Source organism: Lathamus discolor, chromosome 2 (assembly GCF_037157495.1).
Source record: "Lathamus discolor isolate bLatDis1 chromosome 2, bLatDis1.hap1, whole genome shotgun sequence".
NCBI classification, from domain to species: domain Eukaryota; kingdom Metazoa; phylum Chordata; class Aves; order Psittaciformes; family Psittacidae; genus Lathamus; species Lathamus discolor.
In genome coordinates this window covers 61,002,942-61,023,682 of record NC_088885.1, presented here as the reverse complement: position 1 = coordinate 61,023,682, position 20,741 = coordinate 61,002,942, and the positions used below count along the sequence as shown (strand labels likewise).

General features: G+C 38.2%; 1 protein-coding gene across 2 annotated transcripts in view; it reads left to right on the top strand.

Moving 5' to 3' along the window:
* The first annotated feature begins 245 nt into the window (after positions 1-245).
* Positions 246-20,741, top strand: part of SLC9A3 (solute carrier family 9 member A3) — a 49,378-nt gene continuing 28,882 nt past the window's right edge. For both annotated transcript variants that reach the window (XM_065667138.1, XM_065667137.1), the window contains exon 1: positions 246-687. In XM_065667138.1, coding sequence (XP_065523210.1) covers positions 492-687 — 196 coding nt within the window. In that variant the 5' untranslated portion in view covers positions 246-491. The remainder of the gene's footprint in view (positions 688-20,741) is intronic.

Genomic DNA, 20,741 nt, shown 5'->3' with positions numbered 1-20,741 from the left:
GCCACTTCTTTCCAACCCCCATGTGCCCACAGCCGGGCCGAGACGGTAGACACAGCCCACAGCCTGCTGTCATCCCCTCAGCGGAACGGAGCTCCCCTGCTGATCCCGAGCCGTGCTCAGTCAGGACATCGCTGTCTCCGCACTGCAGACTCCGCGGGAGCGGCAGGAAAGCTCCGCCTCCGGCCGTTCGGGAACAGCCTGATAAAGGCAGGTGCGGACAAGCAGCAGGACCCTAGCTAGAAGCATCTGCCTATGCAGAGAGACCCTGACCCGTCCTTGGCCACCCCATGCAAAGCAGCACCTGAGCCAGCCAGTGCTGCCGTGCCGACTGTGGCGGGGTAAGACCCTCTCTGCGTCCTGCACCAGTGTCCCGCGGTCCACAGTCTTCGGTCGCGTCTCTGCGAAGGGACAAGGACCTCGCCCCCAAGGACCTCCGAAGAGGCGGGATTTCTCAGGGAAGGGGAAGCAGGATTTTGTTGTGTGGCTTGGAGATGAGGCAGCTATCTGGAGTGGGGCTCCTCCTGGGGCTGATGGCTCTCCCAGTGGCGCTGGGACAGAGAAGCTCGGGAAGCCCTATAAATAGCAACCAGTCTCAAAGCTTTGCCATCGTCTCTTTCAAATGGGATCACGTCAAGGACCCTTATGTCATCACACTCTGGATACTCGTGGCCAGCCTGGCCAAAATCGGTGAGTAGAGTTATGTATTAATACATGTTCTTTCCCTTTCCCTTCTCCCACCCAGCGTAAATGAAGAAAGCTTATTATAAGTCCACTGACCCATTTTCAGGGGGTTTACTGTACTCTGTCCTGATTTCATAATATTGCCCTACACAGTGCTCAGCCGTGTGATCGTATTCTGTCCCGGTGGGTTACTCAGTTCGTTTTCAGTGCCCAGGACTGTGGTTGTGGCTTCCGCACCTGACTCCTTGAAACCTTGCATTACTGTTGCTCGTGGGAAAGACTTCTTACAGCAATGAAACATAAATTATTGCTTATACAATGCCTATTCCGATTTATGATATACCAGTGTCGTGATTATGACTGGTTGCTCTATTAGCTAGGACTATCAAAAATGGACCCTGTGAACTATACTTATGAACTTAGTCTTCTCCACTTGCAGCGCATTGCTGAATTACTCTAAGAGTGTGGTTTACAGAGAAAGGTGATGTGTATTATTAGACCTTCTGATGCAGCTGAAAAAAATACAAGCTTTAGAGCACACAGAATTTTCTTCAAGAAATTGGAATCTGTGAAAAACAGGGGCTTAGTCCAACTTCAGTGTAGTTTAAGTGCATTTATACGAATGCTCTAACTGTTATGTTCTGATCTGTGTGGCTTTTCTAAAATCAATCGTATTAATAATGTTTCTGAACTAGAAGAGTCACTGTTTAATTGGAATGTATTTTTTATCTTGATGCTATAGTTTTCAGTCCATTTACATTTGGATCTAAAACCAGACGTTCAGTTTGGCTGACACTCAAATTGTCATTTTCAATTTTCAATAAATCACCTCTAAAATCAGTCTCAACTCAGAGGGTATGATCAGCTGAAAATCCTAAAAATACTTTTCTGTACTTGTACCATTAATACTCATTTAGGATACCAGAACCACATTCCATGGATTTTCATGTCACAGAGAGAATGGAAGATGCAAAAAGGTGTGCTTAGGTATGTTCTGTCTAGAGCATAAACACAGAAAAGCTTAGGTGGAAAAATGCTGTCTCCAAATCAAATATTTTAAATATAGGGAGGAAGTCATGTAGAAGTGATACTGTCAAGCATATTTCAGTGATACCTGCATCTTGGGTTTCACTTGCTTAACCATAGATATATAAATAAATATCTGAATCAATGTTGGACTACATCTTTCAAATAGTTTGTATTCAGATGGTTGCTGCATTATCTCGATTACGTAAAAACATAGTTTTGTCTTAATTGACTTCTATTGGAGGGCTATATCAAGTAGAAAGCTGAGGAAACCACTTACAGGAAACAGTGACAACACTGAGTCTCTAGAAAATTGTGCTAACTAAACTCATATACAGGTGTTTTATTTGAATCTACTTCTTGAAATACTCTTCTAAATAAGTATTTGCCCTTTGTGTTATTAGGGCTTTGCTGTTTTGTACATCTGCCACAGTTGTATAGAGTAACATTACTGCTGCACAATCATATCAGTGCTGTCTTAGAAACCCTGTGAAGCTATCAGGACAGTTAGATTGTTGTATACTTAAGTTTAAATGGCCTAGATTAAGATTAGTTTGGATTAAGATTAGTTTGGATTAAGATGAGCCAATCTACTGTGAACTCCTCATCATAAACTCTTGATAAAACACTTATTGCCCTTGGAGTTTAGGAGCTGAATGTTGCTGGTTCTGCACTTTTTCCACAGCTGCACAGAGCCTGTCACTTAGATAGTATCTATCAACTCCATCATTTTTCTTACCCAAAGCTGTCAAGCTTTGTTCTTTTCTCCCTTCACATTTGTAATTGCAATCCTATACTACTCTGGCCATTGTCTCTGAAGAAGCAACGGACAACTGCTGTATTCCACTTAGAGACAATGAATGCTCCTGCTTTCCCAACTGGTCAGAAATAAAATACAGAAAAGCAGAAATGTATACTCACTGTTCATCAGTTTATTAATGAAGAAAGCATGAAGGTGTCATATAAATCATTGAGAGGGGGAAAGGGGGGGGGGGGGGTGGGAAGCCCGGCTTGTCAGCCTTCTATCTGCCTTGGTATGTCAGTGGTTCTGGAAAGTAGATCAGAAATCTATCAGATTTTGAATGGCAAAAATCCTACGCTAGTTTAAAGATGTTTTATACAGTAAAAAAGCAGTCAGAAAAGAACTGAGGAAGAAAATCCAGAACATCTGCCATTATATCTCTTGCTTTACTACTTGAAGGAGGCCAAAGGTAGAGTCAAAATGCTGGTGTGTCTTTTGCTGGGGAGGCAGTGTTCCTACCCATGAAAACTCACTTCTCCACGGCTACAGATTGGGAGAGCTATTTTATTGGTGGATGACAGGGTAATGTGTCAGCAAAGGGTGTTCTAGGAATTGCAATTGGTAGCTGGGGATGAGAGGTGTATGAGAATATTTTCCCTTCTCTTGCATTAGAATAACTTTACGGTTTTGTGGGGGTTTTGTTTTGGTTGGTTGGTTTTGGGGTTTTGTTTCTGGTTTGGTTTGGGGTTGTTTTGTCTGGTGTTTGTTGTTGGTGGTGTTGTTTGTTTTCTTAAAGTTTCAGTTTATGATGTATATGGCTTGTAGAAACATGCATATAATAGAATATTCTTGTGGATTTTTTGGGACTTGATGCTCATGTTGTGTACATTCAGAATGTAAATTGGTGATGACAAGGCATTCAGCAACATGAACTATTGTATGTAAAATCTCAGAAGCATCCCAAATACATGAAGAAGTGCCTAATGTTTGGGGTTTGTGGGAAAGAAGCTGCTTTTTTAATTTGTGTGTGTGTGAAGAATACTCGCATCTCTTGGGCAAGTCTAAGTATTGCTGCAAATGAAACTGGAAGGAGAGTCTTTGTACAGTTTGCTTTCATACACTATATGAAATAACATGTCTGTATCTACTATGAAACTTCCAATGCATGTCAGTGTACTGTTTTACATACTATAATTGATTTGACCTTCTTCATTTGAGATGTTCCAACTCTTCATTCTAAGGTACACAGTGTTCCACTTTGGCTAATGATCTTTATTTCCTCTATTGATAGGCTCTCTTATCACTTCAAGTGAGTATCCTTATAGGTTAAGGCCAATAAACTACTTACATGTGCAAAGCTAAGCCAGAAAAACATCTTATCTAAATGAAGAAGGTACATGAGGTACAGCTGAGAACCCTCCCAGTGGGCTTCAGGTGTCTACTTTCTGGCACTTCAGCTCTCCACATGAAGAGAGCAATACCAATGAAAAAAAACCCTCAAACAAATACACACGTGTGAGTATATAGTTACAGACTAGGGCACTGATAAAGAATGTAACATTTTTAAACAACATACTTGCAGAATATAGTTCTGATTGAAGATTAAAGACACATGCACATTCTCCAGCCCTGCACATGCTTTCTATGTTCATTTTTATCCTGTGTTCTTCTCCTTTCTATGTCTTTAAGAGATCACATCTTGAAAATAACTTTTGAATAAACAGACATGTAGAAGACACAAACAATAGCAGGGAAGCCTGATACAGGGAAAAAAAAAACAAAACAAAACAAAAAAAAAACCACCAACAAACCAAAACCAAAGAAGCAGGAGGGAGATCAGAAAACAACTTTGGAAACAAGTAGAAGGAAAGGAATAATCAGCTCAGGAGCTAAAACTGGGAAGAGAAGAAATGGTTTAAACTCTGAATATTGTATATATTTTTTTTTCCTGAGGATATTTCCTGAGACCTTGTCAATTTAAAGAAAAAATACAAGTACGCTTTTTAGCTAGGCTGTATGCGCTGCATGCTTCTATACTTGCTCATAATCCTAGGAGTCAAAGAGAGATTGTGTTTCTATTTTCATTGGAGGTTATGTTGCGAAACTGGTAAAATTCCTACTTGTGGTTTAAATCCTTTTGTGGATTTCTTCAGAAGGATAGTTAATTTTTGTCCCCCCAAAAAATAAAAAAAAAACAAAAAACTTTCAAAGCAGTCTTTCTGCTTTTAACGCCCTGAAATTGCTCAGTGTGGAACAGGTAAGCAACTGTAAGAAAGAGTGTGAGAGTGAGTGACTAGGAACAGGAATGAGGAACAGTACATAACCTTTTCATTATCTGTGATTCAAACCTCATGCCAACTGTTTTCATTGGTATAGTTTATGCTGAGTCCAAGAATGCCACAAAAGCTTTTTTTCTTTTCTATTTTTTTTCTTTACATCTAAAGGCTTTTATATTAGAAATATAAAAGTGGGAGTGAAATTTGAATCCATGGCAGCTGGTACATCTCTCTTCTCTCTTCAGAAATGCCACAATACTTTGCAGGAGGGGGAAGAAGTGATTCAATAACAAGGAAGAAACATTTAGGAGAAGGATGGCCTAGTGATATCTCAAAGATACTCTGTCAGATGGACTTATTGAGTCCATTAGCTCTTGAGACCCCAGAAGGACATGAGAACTGGGGTGTAAAACACTCTAAGTTGACAGAGATATGGGTTCCTGCAAATGCTCTACTTTGTGCCTGTTCAGGCCCCTTCATATTGTCTTAGAGCACTCTGAGAAAGGAGCTCTTCAGAGAAATTTGTTAACACAATTGCTGTTGAGAATTTTAAGCATGTTAGGGATGGGCTAGGGAAGGAACTGTGAAATGCAGGTCTAGCAACCCATCCAATTTAGACTCCTGGGGCAATATTTTCTTTGAAGAAATCAATACCCCACCCTCCAAAGCAAACTGTCAAAACAAAAGCCTATTTGAATCCCAAGTTTCTCCTCCTGGCATTTTAGGACTAGTCAAGTCAGTTACTTAGAGAAAGTGATTTAGTGTATTGTTTCAATAAAAAGGGGGCAAAAAAGTGAGAATAGCTCTTCAGTAAATAACAACTTTAGGAAGAAATGTTGAAGGATGCTTAGCAGAAGTTTATTGGAAGTATTTAACTGAAAATGTAGTCAGAGACTCAAAAGGTGAGGACACCACCAGACCCTACAAAGCTTAAACTGCCAGCTTTGTCATGAGGGTGGTGCTTGTTAAAAGCTGCTTTCATTAGCAGGTGATAATATGAAAAAGAACTTTGCAGTGTGACTAGGAAGTCTGGACTTGTTTATCTTCTCCCACATCCTCCTAAACAAGATAACAAGAAATAATTTATTTTTGTTGTGAACTTAGTAGAAGCTGGAACAGGTTGACATAGTTACAATAGAGGCATATGCATTTCCTTCATGAATATAGTGGTTTATTATCTATCTTAAAAAATACATTAGGAATGCTATAAATCTGTGGTGGCAAACATGTATAACTGGGGTGTCTTCATTTTAGTAAGATTCTGTCTTTCCTCTTGCAAAGTGTTGTTTATAACACCTGTGAGCTAGGAATGTTTAGTACTGTAAAAATCTCTGCCTCTCTGGGAATTACCTTTTGTATGCCACATTTTAGGGAGCTGAAAAGAACATGTCCAACATAAAAAAATAGCTTTGCTTTTACAGTCCTAGGAACAGCTGTATAACCCATATCTTTCTTAAATGGATGCCTATTTCCACATTTCATTGCCATTTTACTCTTGCAACCTTACTTATTCTTTTCCTGTCCTTCTTGCCCCCTTGAAACACACATTTATCTTCTTCCCCCTCCCCCTCCAGGTCTTGCAAGTCTCAAGTCTTAATTATTTAGAGTAGGGAAGAAGATATCAGGACAGTATAATTTGACAAGATTCAGATTACATCCCCTGACGAATAGCAAATGTACAATGGCAACTTGTGTGAATTACATAAGAAAACAATGGCATGTTGAGAATGGCCCTGAATTGAATACAGTTCAGGCATGCATACCTAAGAAAGGATCTCTGCCATCAATTACTTTCAGGCACCTGTGTGCAAAGTGCTTGGTGTTCTCTGTAGAACAATGAAATCCTTTTAATACTGCAGTCTTAGGACTGTTGAAACCATTGATTTACTGTCTTCAGAGCTAAAGCCACTTATTACTAAGAGTGATCTACAAACCCTCCAAGTGACTGTAAATCTCCCGTGGTAATGCAGCAGACCACAGGTCTGCAAGTAATAAGTGCAAGCAGAAAACCCTTTCAGGTGTACACAGGTTCTCCAAGTGAAAGGCTTTGTGGGGCCCTCTTTGTTTTTGTGGAGCTTTGTGTGAGATGTTTAGCAGGGACGCTGGTATGAGAAATTATTACTTTGACCTGGCAGTAAGAAAGTTGCTTTTCCAGTTGTTTTGACTCATACCACCAGAAGTTTATCAAAAGTCAGTGAGTTTCACCACCATTTTGCTTAAACAAATGTTTCGAATTCAAATACAAAACTTCTTCTAGCATGTTCTAATTGCTGAAGTAATGCGGTAATGGATTACTGAAGTTTACTGTACCTTCTGTATGGCTCGTTCTATTCCAAGATGATGTGTTGAGTCTGAAGGCATAGAAGAGTATTTCTAATCTTTTTGCTTTTTCAGGAAATTCTATGATTTTTCTCATCTTTCTGCAGAAAAACTAATGTCCTGAACAACTAGGGGCTCTAATTATTCTCCAACTTGCTAATAAGTGGCACCGATTTGAAATTATAGACCATTAAAACAGTCTTGGTAAACTGCAGAGCATGGCCTGTTGACTGTGTTCTAATATTTGGATTCCTTTTGTAAAACAGCTTACAGAGTATTTTACCTCTATGGCAGGAGTTACTTGATACCCAATTGGCTGTTAAGTAAAGCACTGTAAAGTCATAGATACTGAAACTACTGGCTGACAAGGAAGAGCCAGCCGAGATGGAATACAAGACCTAAAGTGGAAACACTTTTAATTAAGGGACAAATATTTAATGTTTATTCATGGCAGAAAAAATTTGAAAGATATTCTGAGAGGCTTTTGCAAAAGCAGGGTTTTAAAGTAGATAAGGACAGTTTTCTCCTTCCTCAATAACTGAAAGTAAGTCTGAATTCATTAATGTGTGCCTAGGTGAGTTTTGTTTTTATCTTTTGAAAGAAAAAATGCTTCAGCCTCTTGTCAATCCCAAATGTTAAAATAGCAGTAGTTACACACCAAGAAGGAAAATTAGTAGATTGTATACCAGTTTTCAAAAACATTTAGCTATTATTTTCTCTGCTTCAATTACAGTTCCTTAAAAGTGGAAAGAAAGTGGAAAGTAGAAGCTTTACAGATTCATTCACTTCCAAAAGTTGGGCTTTGAGGAAAATATTAAATATTCAAAAACCTTTATAGGTCTTGAGCCAGTAAGATTTCATAATGAAAATCTCCCAGGGGCAAACAGATTATAAACTGGTGGAGGGACTCGTCTAAATACAAAACTGATTTTCTGTTAACTATTTTGCCATAGTTAAAGCATTCTAACTCATTTATTAAAAAGAATATTTTTACATTGGTTTGATGGTATAATAGTATTGCAAGAACTAGATGACACAGATTGTTTGCTTTATGTTACTGTAAGTATCAGTAGTAATAGTTGTACTGGAGGTATGGTGTTATGTGATTATATAATAAAACTAAATATAGTTGTAGTATGGAGTTGTTACAATGCTCCTACTCCAGAGAATTAGCAGAAATGATGTCTGTCAGGATGTAGATTTTTCAGGCCTTGACAGCTTAGACATATATTTAACAAATTCATTTGATAAATGTTATTTAGTGGTTTAAGTGCTGTATTCATGCCACAGTGAATAAACAGTGTTTGAGTGCTTGCTGTTCTGTTCTAATGTATAGTCTAGAGTTTGAACTGCTATGGGATTTGGGTTGAATTCAGTTGCTAGATTTTCCACTGAAACAGCTCTGGTCCTTGGCTATGCCATCCTACTTAATTCTGGTGATGTCTTTGGGATGGTAGTGAACTGGGAAAAGTCATCTTTCAGATTGGATAAGTCAGTGATAAGTGGCTGTGTTTAAGGCTTAAGTCAATGATACAGTGTTCCTGTGATATAACTGTCTCTGAAGCTGACGACTAGCAAGAAAACACAGGAGCACATGCATTGTGTCCTGTAACACAGGCATCAGTTTGGAATTTTGCTGGACATGGGGCCTCATATGGAGTTCACAGAATCATAGAACACAGAATGGTTGAGATTGGAAGGAACCTCTGAAGATCGTCAGGTGCAACTCCCTTGCTAAACCAGAGCAACCTACAGCTGGTTGCCCAGGATCATGTCCAGACAGCTTTTGAATGTCTCCAAGGATGGAGACTCCACAATCCTTCCATGCAACTTTTGCCAATGCTCTGCACCTTCACAGTGAAAGAGTGTTTCCTGATGTTCAGAAGGAACTTCCTGTGTTTCAGTTCGTGGCCACCGCCTCTTGTCCTGTTACTGCACATCACAGAAAAGAACCTGGCTCTGTCGCCTTTCCATCTTCCCATCAGGTGTCTACATACGTGGATGAAATCCCCCCCACTTGAGCCTTCTCTTCTGCATGTTAAACAGCCTCAGCTCTTTCAGACTTTTCTTGTATGTGAGATGCTCCAGTCCCTCAATTATTTTCCTGGATCTTTGTTGGACTCTGTCCAGTATGTCCATGTCTCTCTGGTATTGAGGAGCCCAGAACTCAATGCAGACCTCACCAGTGCAGAACAGAGAGGAAGGAGCAACTGCCTTAGCCTGCTCGACTGCCTGTTGCAGCTCAGGATACCTTTGCTACAAGGGCACATCACTGGCTATGTATACTTGGTGGTTACTGGGACCCCTAAGACCTTTTCTGCCAACCACCTTTCTGGCTGGGTGCCCACCCCACCCCGATGTTCCTGTCAGCCCATTTCTCCAACTTGTTACAAGTTTCCAATTAGATTTTGCATCACTGATCACTACCCTCAGGGACCAGCCATTCTGAGTTTTCAGTTCACCTCACTGTCTGCTCATCCAGCCCCTGCAGAAACAGCCTGGGGGACTATGAGGCTCTTATGGGAAACATTGTCAAAGGCCTTACTGAAGGCTCAGCACTAGCCATTTTTCTGTCCTCATCTATCAGGCCTGTCATTTAATAATGCAAGTTAACCAGGTGGGTCAAGCATGACTTCTCTTTGTGGAGCCATGCTGGCTACTCCGGAAGAATTTCTTGTCCTTGATGTGCCCCAAATTTTTTTCCAGAATTAGTTGTTCTATCAGTTAGACAGGCAGATCATGGTGTTTGGATTAGCAGTGTTTGTATGTGGAAGGACCTTTACCCAGGTCCATCCACCTGGTCAAAGAAAGCAACATTTATCCATGCAGTTTTGATGGAACCAGTACACTTTGATTAGCTGGAGCAAAATTGCATGCTAAGATACAGAGGAAAGGGGAATATATGGTGGCCATACGAATCCTAGAATGGTTTGGGTTAGAAAGGACCTTAAAATTCATCTAGTTCCAACCCTCTACCATGAGCAGAGACACCTTCCCATCTTCCACTGTACCAGGTTGCTCCAAGCCTCATCCAGACTGGCCTTGAACTCTTCCAGGGATGGATCATTCACAACATCTCTGGGCAACTTGTGCCAGTGCATCACCACCCTCAGAGTGAAGATTTTTTCCTAATATCTAATTTGAACCTCCCCTCTTTCAGTTTAAAGCCAGTCCCCCTTGTTCTATCACTACATGACCTTATAAGAAGTTCCTCTCATACCTTGGGTTCCCTATTTCTGTTTTTTTCTCAAGAAACCTTCTGTGGCCTTCTGTGATCTCAAAAAAAGACCCCCAAACAAAACAAACAGATAAAACCCCAAACCAACCAGCAAAAAACCCCACTGAACTATTATTACAGTTCTTTACAACAGGAAGCACCAATAAATTTCTTAGACCATGATAGTTATGGCAGTGGTGGTCTCCTATTGCTTCTTTATATGATTCTCATTTGTCTCCTATTTTAATTTAACTTCACGAAGACCGTACAAGCTGGGTAGGACAACATTTTGACTATTGAACTGGTATTTTGTCAAGGTACATTATTGAAGTGTAAATATTGACATGAAGATATTTTGAGCTCATTTATCTGTTTAGATTAGTTGACATGGAAGATCACTAGTGGAGTAGAGTGTAGAGTGGAGTACTCTTTCTGAGTAGAAATATTGCATAAATACTGTGATTATTTTAATATTTGTTTAACATTTCCTACCATAGATGTCATGTGGAAAAGAAACCATATTTTTATAGACAGTCAATGAATCTGAGTGCACAATCTTTCTAGTGTAACAAGCTGAGTAAGATAGTCTACATTAAAAAAAAAAAAGAAATTTCTTGTAGATCAATGCACTGATCAATAATGAAAAAAAGTAGGATAGAAAGTACTATCAGAGCAGTATAGAAGCTACAGATGAGACTGCATAAAATGATGTAATTAGATTGTGAGGGGGAAAAATAAAAAGAGCGCAAAGTATTTACGTATTTTTTGTTGTGTCGAAATTAAATTATTAAATCCTCAATTTGTTGGCTTTTTCTCATAAAGAAGATGAACATTTGACTAGCACGTCAGATTTTCTATTAACATACCTTCTATTCATTAAAAGCATTTTGTCATAAAATACTGTCTGACAGGTTCTATCACTGCATCCATTATTCAGAATCTGTCCTCAGGACGACTCATCCAGTGGTTCTATACTTTGTCTTGTGGAGTACAGTGTATCCTAGAGGATGCTATCTTTTAGAGGTGTAAAAAGAATATGCACAGCAGCGCTTAGTTTTATTTCCACTAAGGCGGCATTTCCTAGACAAGTTGAATAATCAGCATCACTTTGTTCTCTTCAGTGTTATGCTAAGTATTCCTTCAAAGCAGAGAGCCACCTTTCTATCTTCTCCAAATAATCCTGTTAAGTCTTCATTCTATCTGTACAGGATTATACCTAACAGTTAAAAAAACCCAACACCAAACAACAGGATGGTGCAGCTATCCACAGTTACAGAGTTTTCTGGTTTAGTATTTGCCTTCTTTTTATTTTTTTTTTTTTATTTTTTATTTCTGTGTTCCACAATACCATGCCACAAAGCCTTATGATTCAAGATAAGAACGGAAGATAGGTTGTAAAACAGGGAAGGTGATAGTTCAATTAGGCCAGTTATATAAGTCGCTGTGTAGCATCCCTAACAGAGCCTGAAACGTGTTTCCTGTAGTGCTGAAAACTTACGCTGCTTATACAGTAAATGTCTGGAAATAGAAGACTGGTTTAGTTGCTTTCTTCTTAGTAATATTTAGAAAAACTGTGTGCACTCTTCCAAAATTTTTATTAGAAATAAAGAACAGAGCAGGTTGGGAAAATATACATTTTTCTTTCTTACTTCACAGTGTGATAGATATGGCATTGAAGTCGGTGAAAGAGAAATGCTTTCCCCCTCTTCGCCTCTCAAGTTAATTCAATCAATTTTCAGATATTCTCTGATCTGAGGATGAGGTTATTACACTTCACATGAGTCTATAAAAAAGGCTGTCACGTTTCTCACAGACTTAAAGGGAGCAGCAATTCCTTAGTACATAATAAATTAATTTTATTTCCAACTTGATGTTCCCTAATATTTCAGCAAATGGAAATATATCTTGTTTTCCTGTCTTGAATACTGGTACTGAAGAAAATGGTAGTAAGTGAAAAGCTAAAGCTCTTTGCTTTGAAGCAAAATTATTCTTTTTGAGCAGTCAATAAAGCATCTTAATTCTTCAGCCTTTCCTAAGGTATAGAACATAATTTTCAAGCTGTGTTCACTTGCATAATGCAGTTTGGTGTTTGAAAGTATGAGGATGTAAAAACAGCAGCAGGAAGTATGAAGTTTCCTTCTGTTTATTGTGATTTAGAAGTAAAGATTAAAACCAGTCCAAAATAAATCTGCCACTGTAGGTGGAAACTCAGCTTGTGTATAAATACTGAAGCTCTTATGTCAGGAAAGACTACCCAAAAGGATGACTGATCTATAGCTGTACTTCCTTTTACTGCCTGGTATAGTGTGCGATCTTTATCACATGATGGAGGATCCCAATGTGTTAGTAGTCAGTAAAATCTTGTCTGTATTGCCCTCATCTGATAAAGGCTTTATGATTAAAGTTAAGTGAAATAGTACTACAGTCAACGGAAGTGTTTGTGCTGTTGTGCCTAAAATACAATATCTGTACCTGCTGTTGGAAGAAGCCTGGTAAAGAGTCCATACTTTGGGAACAGTTTATCAGTTACAAATATGATGGAAGTACAGATAAATAATCAAGCAGATTCAGATGCTGACAAACCAAACAGTCATAGCTGAAATGAAAATAGAAAAATACATCCTGTATTGTATGCTAATATCCTAAGTATATTACTTAGATGCTAGTGAATGTGTCAGGAAGTGGAGAATCCGTAGACTTAAAGAAAATATAGCTGAAACTTGGCTGCTGTCTTGACATCTGTTCATCTCTTTTTAAACTTCCTATCAGGAGTAACAGTATATTTAGGTAGAGGAGTTCAAGAGATTAATGGGGAAAAAAAATAGTATTAGCAGAAAACTGTTAAGTTTAGCTGTTTACAACAGTTTGTTTTCAATCAAAAATGGGATTAACCTACCTGTATTTTTTACTTTATAGTTGGGATAAAGCAGTATCAATTCAGCTACGTCTTTCTGTGTGGTTCATGCTCTTCCATACTAGCAGTCTTTTTCCAGAACCTGTCCCAGCATTTACATGTATTTGAAGATGTTACAGTAATTCTTTTAGAACTAAAGCCAACACTGGACTCCCTTTACCGGACATGAGCAGGCAATGTGTGCTCACAGCCCAGAAATCCAATCGTATCCTGGGCTGCATCAAAAGCTTGACCAACAGGTTGGGGGAGGTGATTGTGTCCCCATATCCTGCTCTCATGAGACTCCACTTGGACTGCTGCATTCAGATTTGGGACCCCCAACATAAGAAAGACTGAGAGAGTTGGGGTTGTTCAGCCTGGAGAAGAGAGGGCTCTGGGAAGACCTTATTGTGGCCTTTCAATAATTAAAGGGGAATTAAAGAAAGATGGTGGCAGATTTTTGTAGGACCTGTTGTGATAGGAAAAATGGTAACAGTTTTAAACTAAAGGAAGGTAGATTTAGGCTAGATATAAGGAAGACATTTTTTACAATGAGGGTGGGAAGGCACTGCACAGTTTGCCCAGAGAGGTGGTAGATGTCTTATCTCTGGAAAAATTCAATGTCAGGTTGGACAGGGCTCTGAGCAGCCTGATCTGGTTGAATGTCCCTAGTTGCAGAGGGTGGACTAGATGACCAAAATAAGGCTCTGGCGAAAGTTTGAAGCCTTGCAGGGGGAACAGTAGCATTCCCTTTCAGTAGCAGGTAGCCAGGTATGTTTTCTCAACTTCTCTCAAATTAAGCTTGTTTTCAGTTTTAAGCAAGAGCTACTTGACATTTGTGATTTTACTTTTTTTGTCTGTGGGCATCACTGCTAATTTTGAATGCCTTAATACTTATTTAATTTACTGCTGTAACCAGAATATTTCCACTGTAATACCATGCTACTCCGACTGTACTAATTAAAATCTTGCCAGGGTGGAATATAGGGAGCAGGAAGCAAGGCAGTTTACCAAGGAAAGTGCTTTCCTACCCTATGACTTGGAGCAGCCTTCATAACTATTCCCCCTAGCCCTTAGGCATTAATTATGTCCTTCATGCCCTTCCTAACAGGCAGTAATCCTTACCATGCCCTGCAAGAAGCAGTACTAGGGAAGAACATGAAGTCCTTATAGAATTTTTCAGAGTTTCAACCTCCTGTTGGGATTCATAAAATTATTTCTGACGCATCTTCTTTTTCTTCTTTGTAGAGTGAACCTGAACCAAGGAGAAGAACTGGTTCTTGTTTGTGTTCAGGCTTTGGTAATTCTTCATGCAGTTTATCATGACACCGGAATAGCTGTTCCCATATACTACCAGTAACCCATTTCTTTGCAGTGTTTTGTCTGTATGAGCAGGAGCCAAAACATTCCCAAAGGGAGACCTTTATTTTAATTCATTTATCATATTAAAATGAAGGTCAAAAGGAAAAAAATTCTAAAATTCATAGTGTGAAATGAGTTAACTCAGCTTTTTTTTTTTTTTTTGTGATTTCTTTATTTAACGCAGTTCTCCCCATTTAAAAATAAAAAAAAAAAAAAGCTTTCACTATTTGTCAATAAATTCCAGTGAATTTTTTAAGATAACTTAAAAGCTGGAGCAGTTTCAATGTGTACTACTAGTAGAAAGTAAATCCTTGTGTTCATGCCCTAAAATGCCTTTTATTTAATTTGTAAAATCAGCTGGACTTTTAGACCTCTACCAATCATTTTAGTCAAAACTACCTTACTGATCAGAAAATTACTGCTAATTCTGCTTATAGTTACTGCCAACCCTTTAACATTTAATTGGAAGAGGTTATGAAAGAAATATCATATTTTTATTCTTTTGTATGCAAAGTAGCTCTAGAATGTAAGACCCTTCAACTGTAATTCTTTATATTTCTATTCAGTATGTAATACTGAATCTAACACAGCATCTAAACACAGAAAATTCATAGTAACCCTTAATTCAGGAATTATGGAATATTAACTTGAGCAAGAAAATTGTCTTTCAAACTTAACTCCAATACATTTGCATAGGAAATTAAGCAGTTTTATGAGACTTTTGCTGTCCTGTTTTATATCCTCTACTATACTTCAAGGTGTTTCTAATGTGTACTTTGCTCTCATTTTGAAATATTATTTTTGACTGTTCCCATTTTTCTTTCAGTGCCATTCAGTTCCATAAGGGCCAAATGCTACCACACTTTCACTGCAGTGAGACTGCTCCTTCAAACAAGAGCTGTTTGGCATAATTATGATAAAACCTGATTGCTTATGCTTCATTATGTTCTAGTGCTTATAGAAGTAATAGTTGCTCACTCACACACTTCTTTGAATTTGACTTGGGGCTATCTTGTTATAACCTATCAACAGGGAACCTTGACCTGTATGTTGGCTGTATTTTTAATTACTAACATATTTTGTTAATTGTTCACCTACAAAGAACAGCAACCTAAAATCTCCTGTTTAATGAGCTCATTAAAATGCTGTACACTTCTTAAATGGTGGTCATTACATATGTGACAAATAAAGCAAGCTTTCTTGAGCTGGATAAAACCAAACTCAAACCAGTTCATCTAAACAAGTTACATATGAAGGACTTCGTGATTTGCTTAGGAAAAAAATGTCCAAGATTAAGTATGAATAGTATTAATAGTCATGTTCATATATTTTAAGACAGTATCCAAGGACCTATAAAAAAAGGGTTTTACTGCTTGTTACACAATACACTTACATTATTTCTCTGTTTTTCTTCAGATATAAAATAACTGAGACATAAAATATTTCTGTGGGGGTTTTGGGTTTTCTGGGTTTTTTTGTTTGTTTTCTTTTTTTCTCCCCAGTAAATCTTTGTATTTTTGCAAGATTTGGTGCAAGCATAAGGAACTGATTAACAAAATAAGTTAAAATTTAAGTAGTATTGCTTAGAATAAATCAGTAAAAGCTTTTTCTTTAAGGGTTTTGTGCTACCTGTACATAAGCAATGCAAAATGGCAAAACCAGTTCGTAAGACTTGCAGAATATTGTTATCGCAAGGTCCACAGAACACAGAGGACTATAAAATATTCTATCAGTCTCTTGATCAGGAGAAAAAATTGGAGCACATTTTGATAAAGATTAGAAAGGCAATAATGATCAGCTTCAGCCATGTTGTGTCTGCTCGAACATTTCCTGAACAGATTAGAAAGGCAGCTGCCTCATGCTTTGAATCCTTGCTTCAAAAAAAACACTCTTGGAACACAATGGACTGTTTTGGGTTTTTTTTTTTTTCCTACTTGATTTAGGCCAAAATTCATCTATTAGTATCTAGCTATGCCATGAAGGCTGCTGGTGTGTCTTCACATAGGCTTAGCTGGAGCAAAAATCTTCCCAGAAGAGGATCATTAAATGTGGTGGTGTGATAATAGAGGGCCTGGCTACACAACTAAATAGGTCTTCTAGTTCTTATGGTGATAATTAGAATTCCTAGAGCCCCTGTGCAGGCAACATAAGCACCTGTAATTAGTTGGAAGGTATGCCTACGGTTGTGCAGGCAAGAAATGCTTTGTTTGGTAATGTAGCAAGGGTAGAAAACTAATGTACTCAAGTCATGAAGGAGATCTTACAAAAGAGATCCAGTAAGACTGAGGTCAGTGTACAGGGATGCAAAACTCATGTCATGAAAATAATGAGTTACAAGGGTAGAACAGAAAATGAAAGACACATGAGTACAGAGAAATGAAGTATAGCAAGTGCAGAAACTTTACTAGAGAGCTAGTAGGTTGGTAGCACTAATGAGAAGTAAAGGGAGCCATAACAGAGCATAAGAAAAATATACGCATGGGAAACTTCATTACATAAGAAATTGTATCAAAAGTCTTCTCTTAGTAGAAGAGTGGAGTAAGTAGAAAGTGAACTTAAGAATGTGTTCTTGAACAAATATATGAAATAGATGGCAAGTAATACCAAATACTTAAGGACAAATAGCAGAACCTCTGGAGAAATTTGAGATTAAAACTTTAGAAGTATAGAATCCTGGAATGCTTTGAATTGAAAGTGACCTTAAACCCCACCTAGTGCCAATCCCCCTGCCATGGGCAAGGACACCTTCCACTAGACCAGGTTGCTCCAAGTCCCATCCAACCTGGTCTTGCCCCAGGGATGGGTCAGCCACAGCTTCTCTGGGCAAGGACCTCTGCCAGGACCTCACCACCCTCACAGGGATGTTTTTTTTCCTAATATCTAATCTAAACTTTCCCTCTGCCAACTTAAAGCCATTCCGCTTCGTTCAGTCACTGCATGCTCTCGTAACAAGTCTCTCTCCTGATTTCTTGTACAAGTACCCCCTTTAGGTACTGGAAGACTGTTGTAAGAAAGTTGCCCATCAAATGGAAGGCAAGGTGACTGAAGAGTGGAAGAGACCTGCCGTTCCTAAAAAAAAAAAAAAAAAAATAAAATAAATAAAAAAATAATAAAAAAATAGATAAATAAGTTAAACACTAATGGTCATTACTGTTAAGTAATCTTCTAATCAAATGCAACAGTGAAGTTTTCTAAGGAGTTTGTAATGTCAGTTGTTTAAAGAACATTCACTATTAGTCTTGAATGGGTGATGCGCAGAATGAAACTTACATACATTGTCTTCGTACCATGAGAGGACCATAGCAAAGACTAAGAACAGCCAATAAAGATCAGTGAGCGATTATGAGACTGTTAGTAAACCAGGGGTATGGCAGATGCAGCTGGTTAATCCGTGCTATATTGCACTAACTAGCTGCAAGTAATGTGTGGAGATATGGAGGAAGAGTGTGACCAGTGATGCATAACTTTTAGGGATGGTAGAAGGAAAATAATCCCTTCTTGAAAATCTGTGCTCCATATTATAGACAGTGTGGCCATTCCTTAGTCAGGTAGATCAACCCAGTAGGAATAGACTGGGACTTCCGAGAGGCTTTTGGTCTGTATTCCTGCCCAGCTACTACAGAGAATAACTGCAGAAAGGATAGAACTAAACAGTTTTTGCATAGAATTCACCTTCTGAGGTGAGAACATAAATAGGTAGATAAGAAACACAGATTTCACGTCTGCCAGTCAGAGTCCAACTGTTGGAAGATGTTTAGAAGAAAGGTTTCCCTTTGGGCAGAGTATTCTTGGAAATTAATTCCACAGAATCCTCTTCTCAAGTAGTTTCCATGTTGTGCCATTACAGGAACCTAATTATATACTGCCTTGGAGATACTATTATTTACATCTATGTAAAAACCATGATGAAATTTGTAGCATTTTGCTCTCACTTTAGTCAATGCAAGGGTTCTCACCAGTTACAGAGAATCAAGTCTTGGATCTCAAATTAGAAGCACTCATGGCTTGATTTAATACAACAACTTCATCTTCATAAGTGAAAATACAAAGTCAAACCTGAAAAATAGATTAATAGCATACTATCAGTGCTTATTTGACCCACTAGCAAAAATGTGTACGGTAGACAGAATCAAAGAATCACAGGATCATTATGGTTGGAAGGGACCTTTGGAGATCCTTTAGTCCAGCCCCCACAGCCAAGGCAGGGCCACCTAGAGCTGGTTACACAGGAACATGTCCAGGCAGGTTTTGAATGTCTCCAGAGAGGGAGACTCCATGACCTCCCTGGGCGGCCTATTCCAGTGCTCTGCCACCCTCAATGTACAGAAGTTCTTCCTCATGTTGAGGTGAAACTTCTTGTGTTTCAGTTTATAGCCATCACTCTGTGTGCTGTCACTGGGCACCAGTGAAAAGAGTCTGGCACCATCTTCCTGGCTCCACACCTACAGGGGAGTAGTGATAGGCAGAGCTGAGAAATGTTTGCAGATTCGTATCTATGCTTTCATGGGAACTGTGGAAATTGTAAGTCTGAAAAAAAGAGGTTGAAAATCTTCATCTAAATTTCTTCGTGATTCTTTGGCCTTAGAAAGCTGTTAAGTTCACTGAATGCTACAAATTTCACTAAAGGATTTAATCTAGGTTACTGCACTTTAAAAAGGTGATAAAAAATAACTGACTTCTGAAAGTGTATTTCTTTCTTGGAGTCAAAAAAAAGCTGTTTCCCTCATTAAATCATAGATTGCTAATTTGTTTTGTCTTTCTCACTGGATATGTTAAATGTCATTTTTCTTGGATCTCTAAGGAAGTGTAAAAAAAATTCACTGAAAGTTTATACTGTTGTTTCTTAACTTTGTAGACAGCTTCTAATTCAGGGATACCCATCTTGAATTTAAACACAGTTTGCCCAGTAGCCAGTTCACTTTTAAGCCAGATTTCCACATACTGAATGGAAGGCATATATTTAATCTTTTTTTGCTTATACTGTGCCTAAACTTATGTAGATGAATTCTAAATGATAAATGTTAAAACTTAGAGATTAAAAGATTGCCCTTTGTGCAGTTATTTCTTTTATGCAATGGACTGCCTAAAAGTTTTCTTTTTTTGCTCTTTCCTTCTTCTCATTAAGATATATTAATGTATTTTTCATTATTAACAGCAGTGAAAATAGACTTGATTTCATCTCCGGGTCCCTCACAGAGTAATTTATCTGAGCAGCACTGCATGTTATCCTTCCTGATATTTGCAATTTCTTTCATAACAGAATCAAACTAAACTTCTTGACCATTATTGCTGCATTGTATTTTACTCCTTAGTTAGGTGGAATACCTTGTCATTCTAGAAATTTAGTTGTAATTAAAGCTTCTATTTTGTCATGGAGACATAATTCATTTGGTGGGACTATTTCTGGATTGCTCCTAGGCAAGTGAAGTCAAACTTTATTAATTGAATGTACTATCATTATTTCAGTTTGTAAAACATTCAGAGTGTATTTGGGACATAACTTCAGGATAATGAATTGATAAAAAAAAAACCATCAAGGAGTGAATTTGGAACTAATCTATCCCTATCAATTTCTATAAATGTAATAATTATTCATAATGTACAGTCTTGATTGAATGTATTTTATGTATGTAGCCAGGAAAAAATATCAATCACTGTAAATACAAATATTAACTCAAGCATTGATCTGTTTTAAATTAGTCTCAAGCTATTATATTGAATTTCATGGTATTTTTCTGTTACATATTTCTATGTTTATATATACTAGGATTTCACTAATCATATTGCATCCTGTCTGCCAGCAAAGTTAGCTAAGCAGTTCCCTTAAAACAAGTACAGTTTAGTGTTCGGATTTTGCTTAGGCCAAATGCAAAAAAAAAAAAAAGAAAAGAAACTTCTCTAGAGTCTTGTTCCTTGTCCATGCAATAACTTTCCTGTCCTCAGCTGCTTTTGTAACCTAACTGAGAAGAAGAATTTATTGCTGATAGTATTAAAATCCAGTACAGATAATCAGTTGGTTGGAGTTAAAGAGAGATATGGTGTAGCTGATTCATTGGGAACATGTGACTTCTAGGAGACAGTGATATAACCAAAAGCAGGTTGTCTTCCTAGTACTCACTAAGAGAAACTGGTTTTGGTTGTAGAGACGAGAATTCTACAGAAGATGAATTTTTAGCTGGACGTCGGGGTTTTTTTTTTCCCAAATGTCTAGTTCTGAAAAGTCTT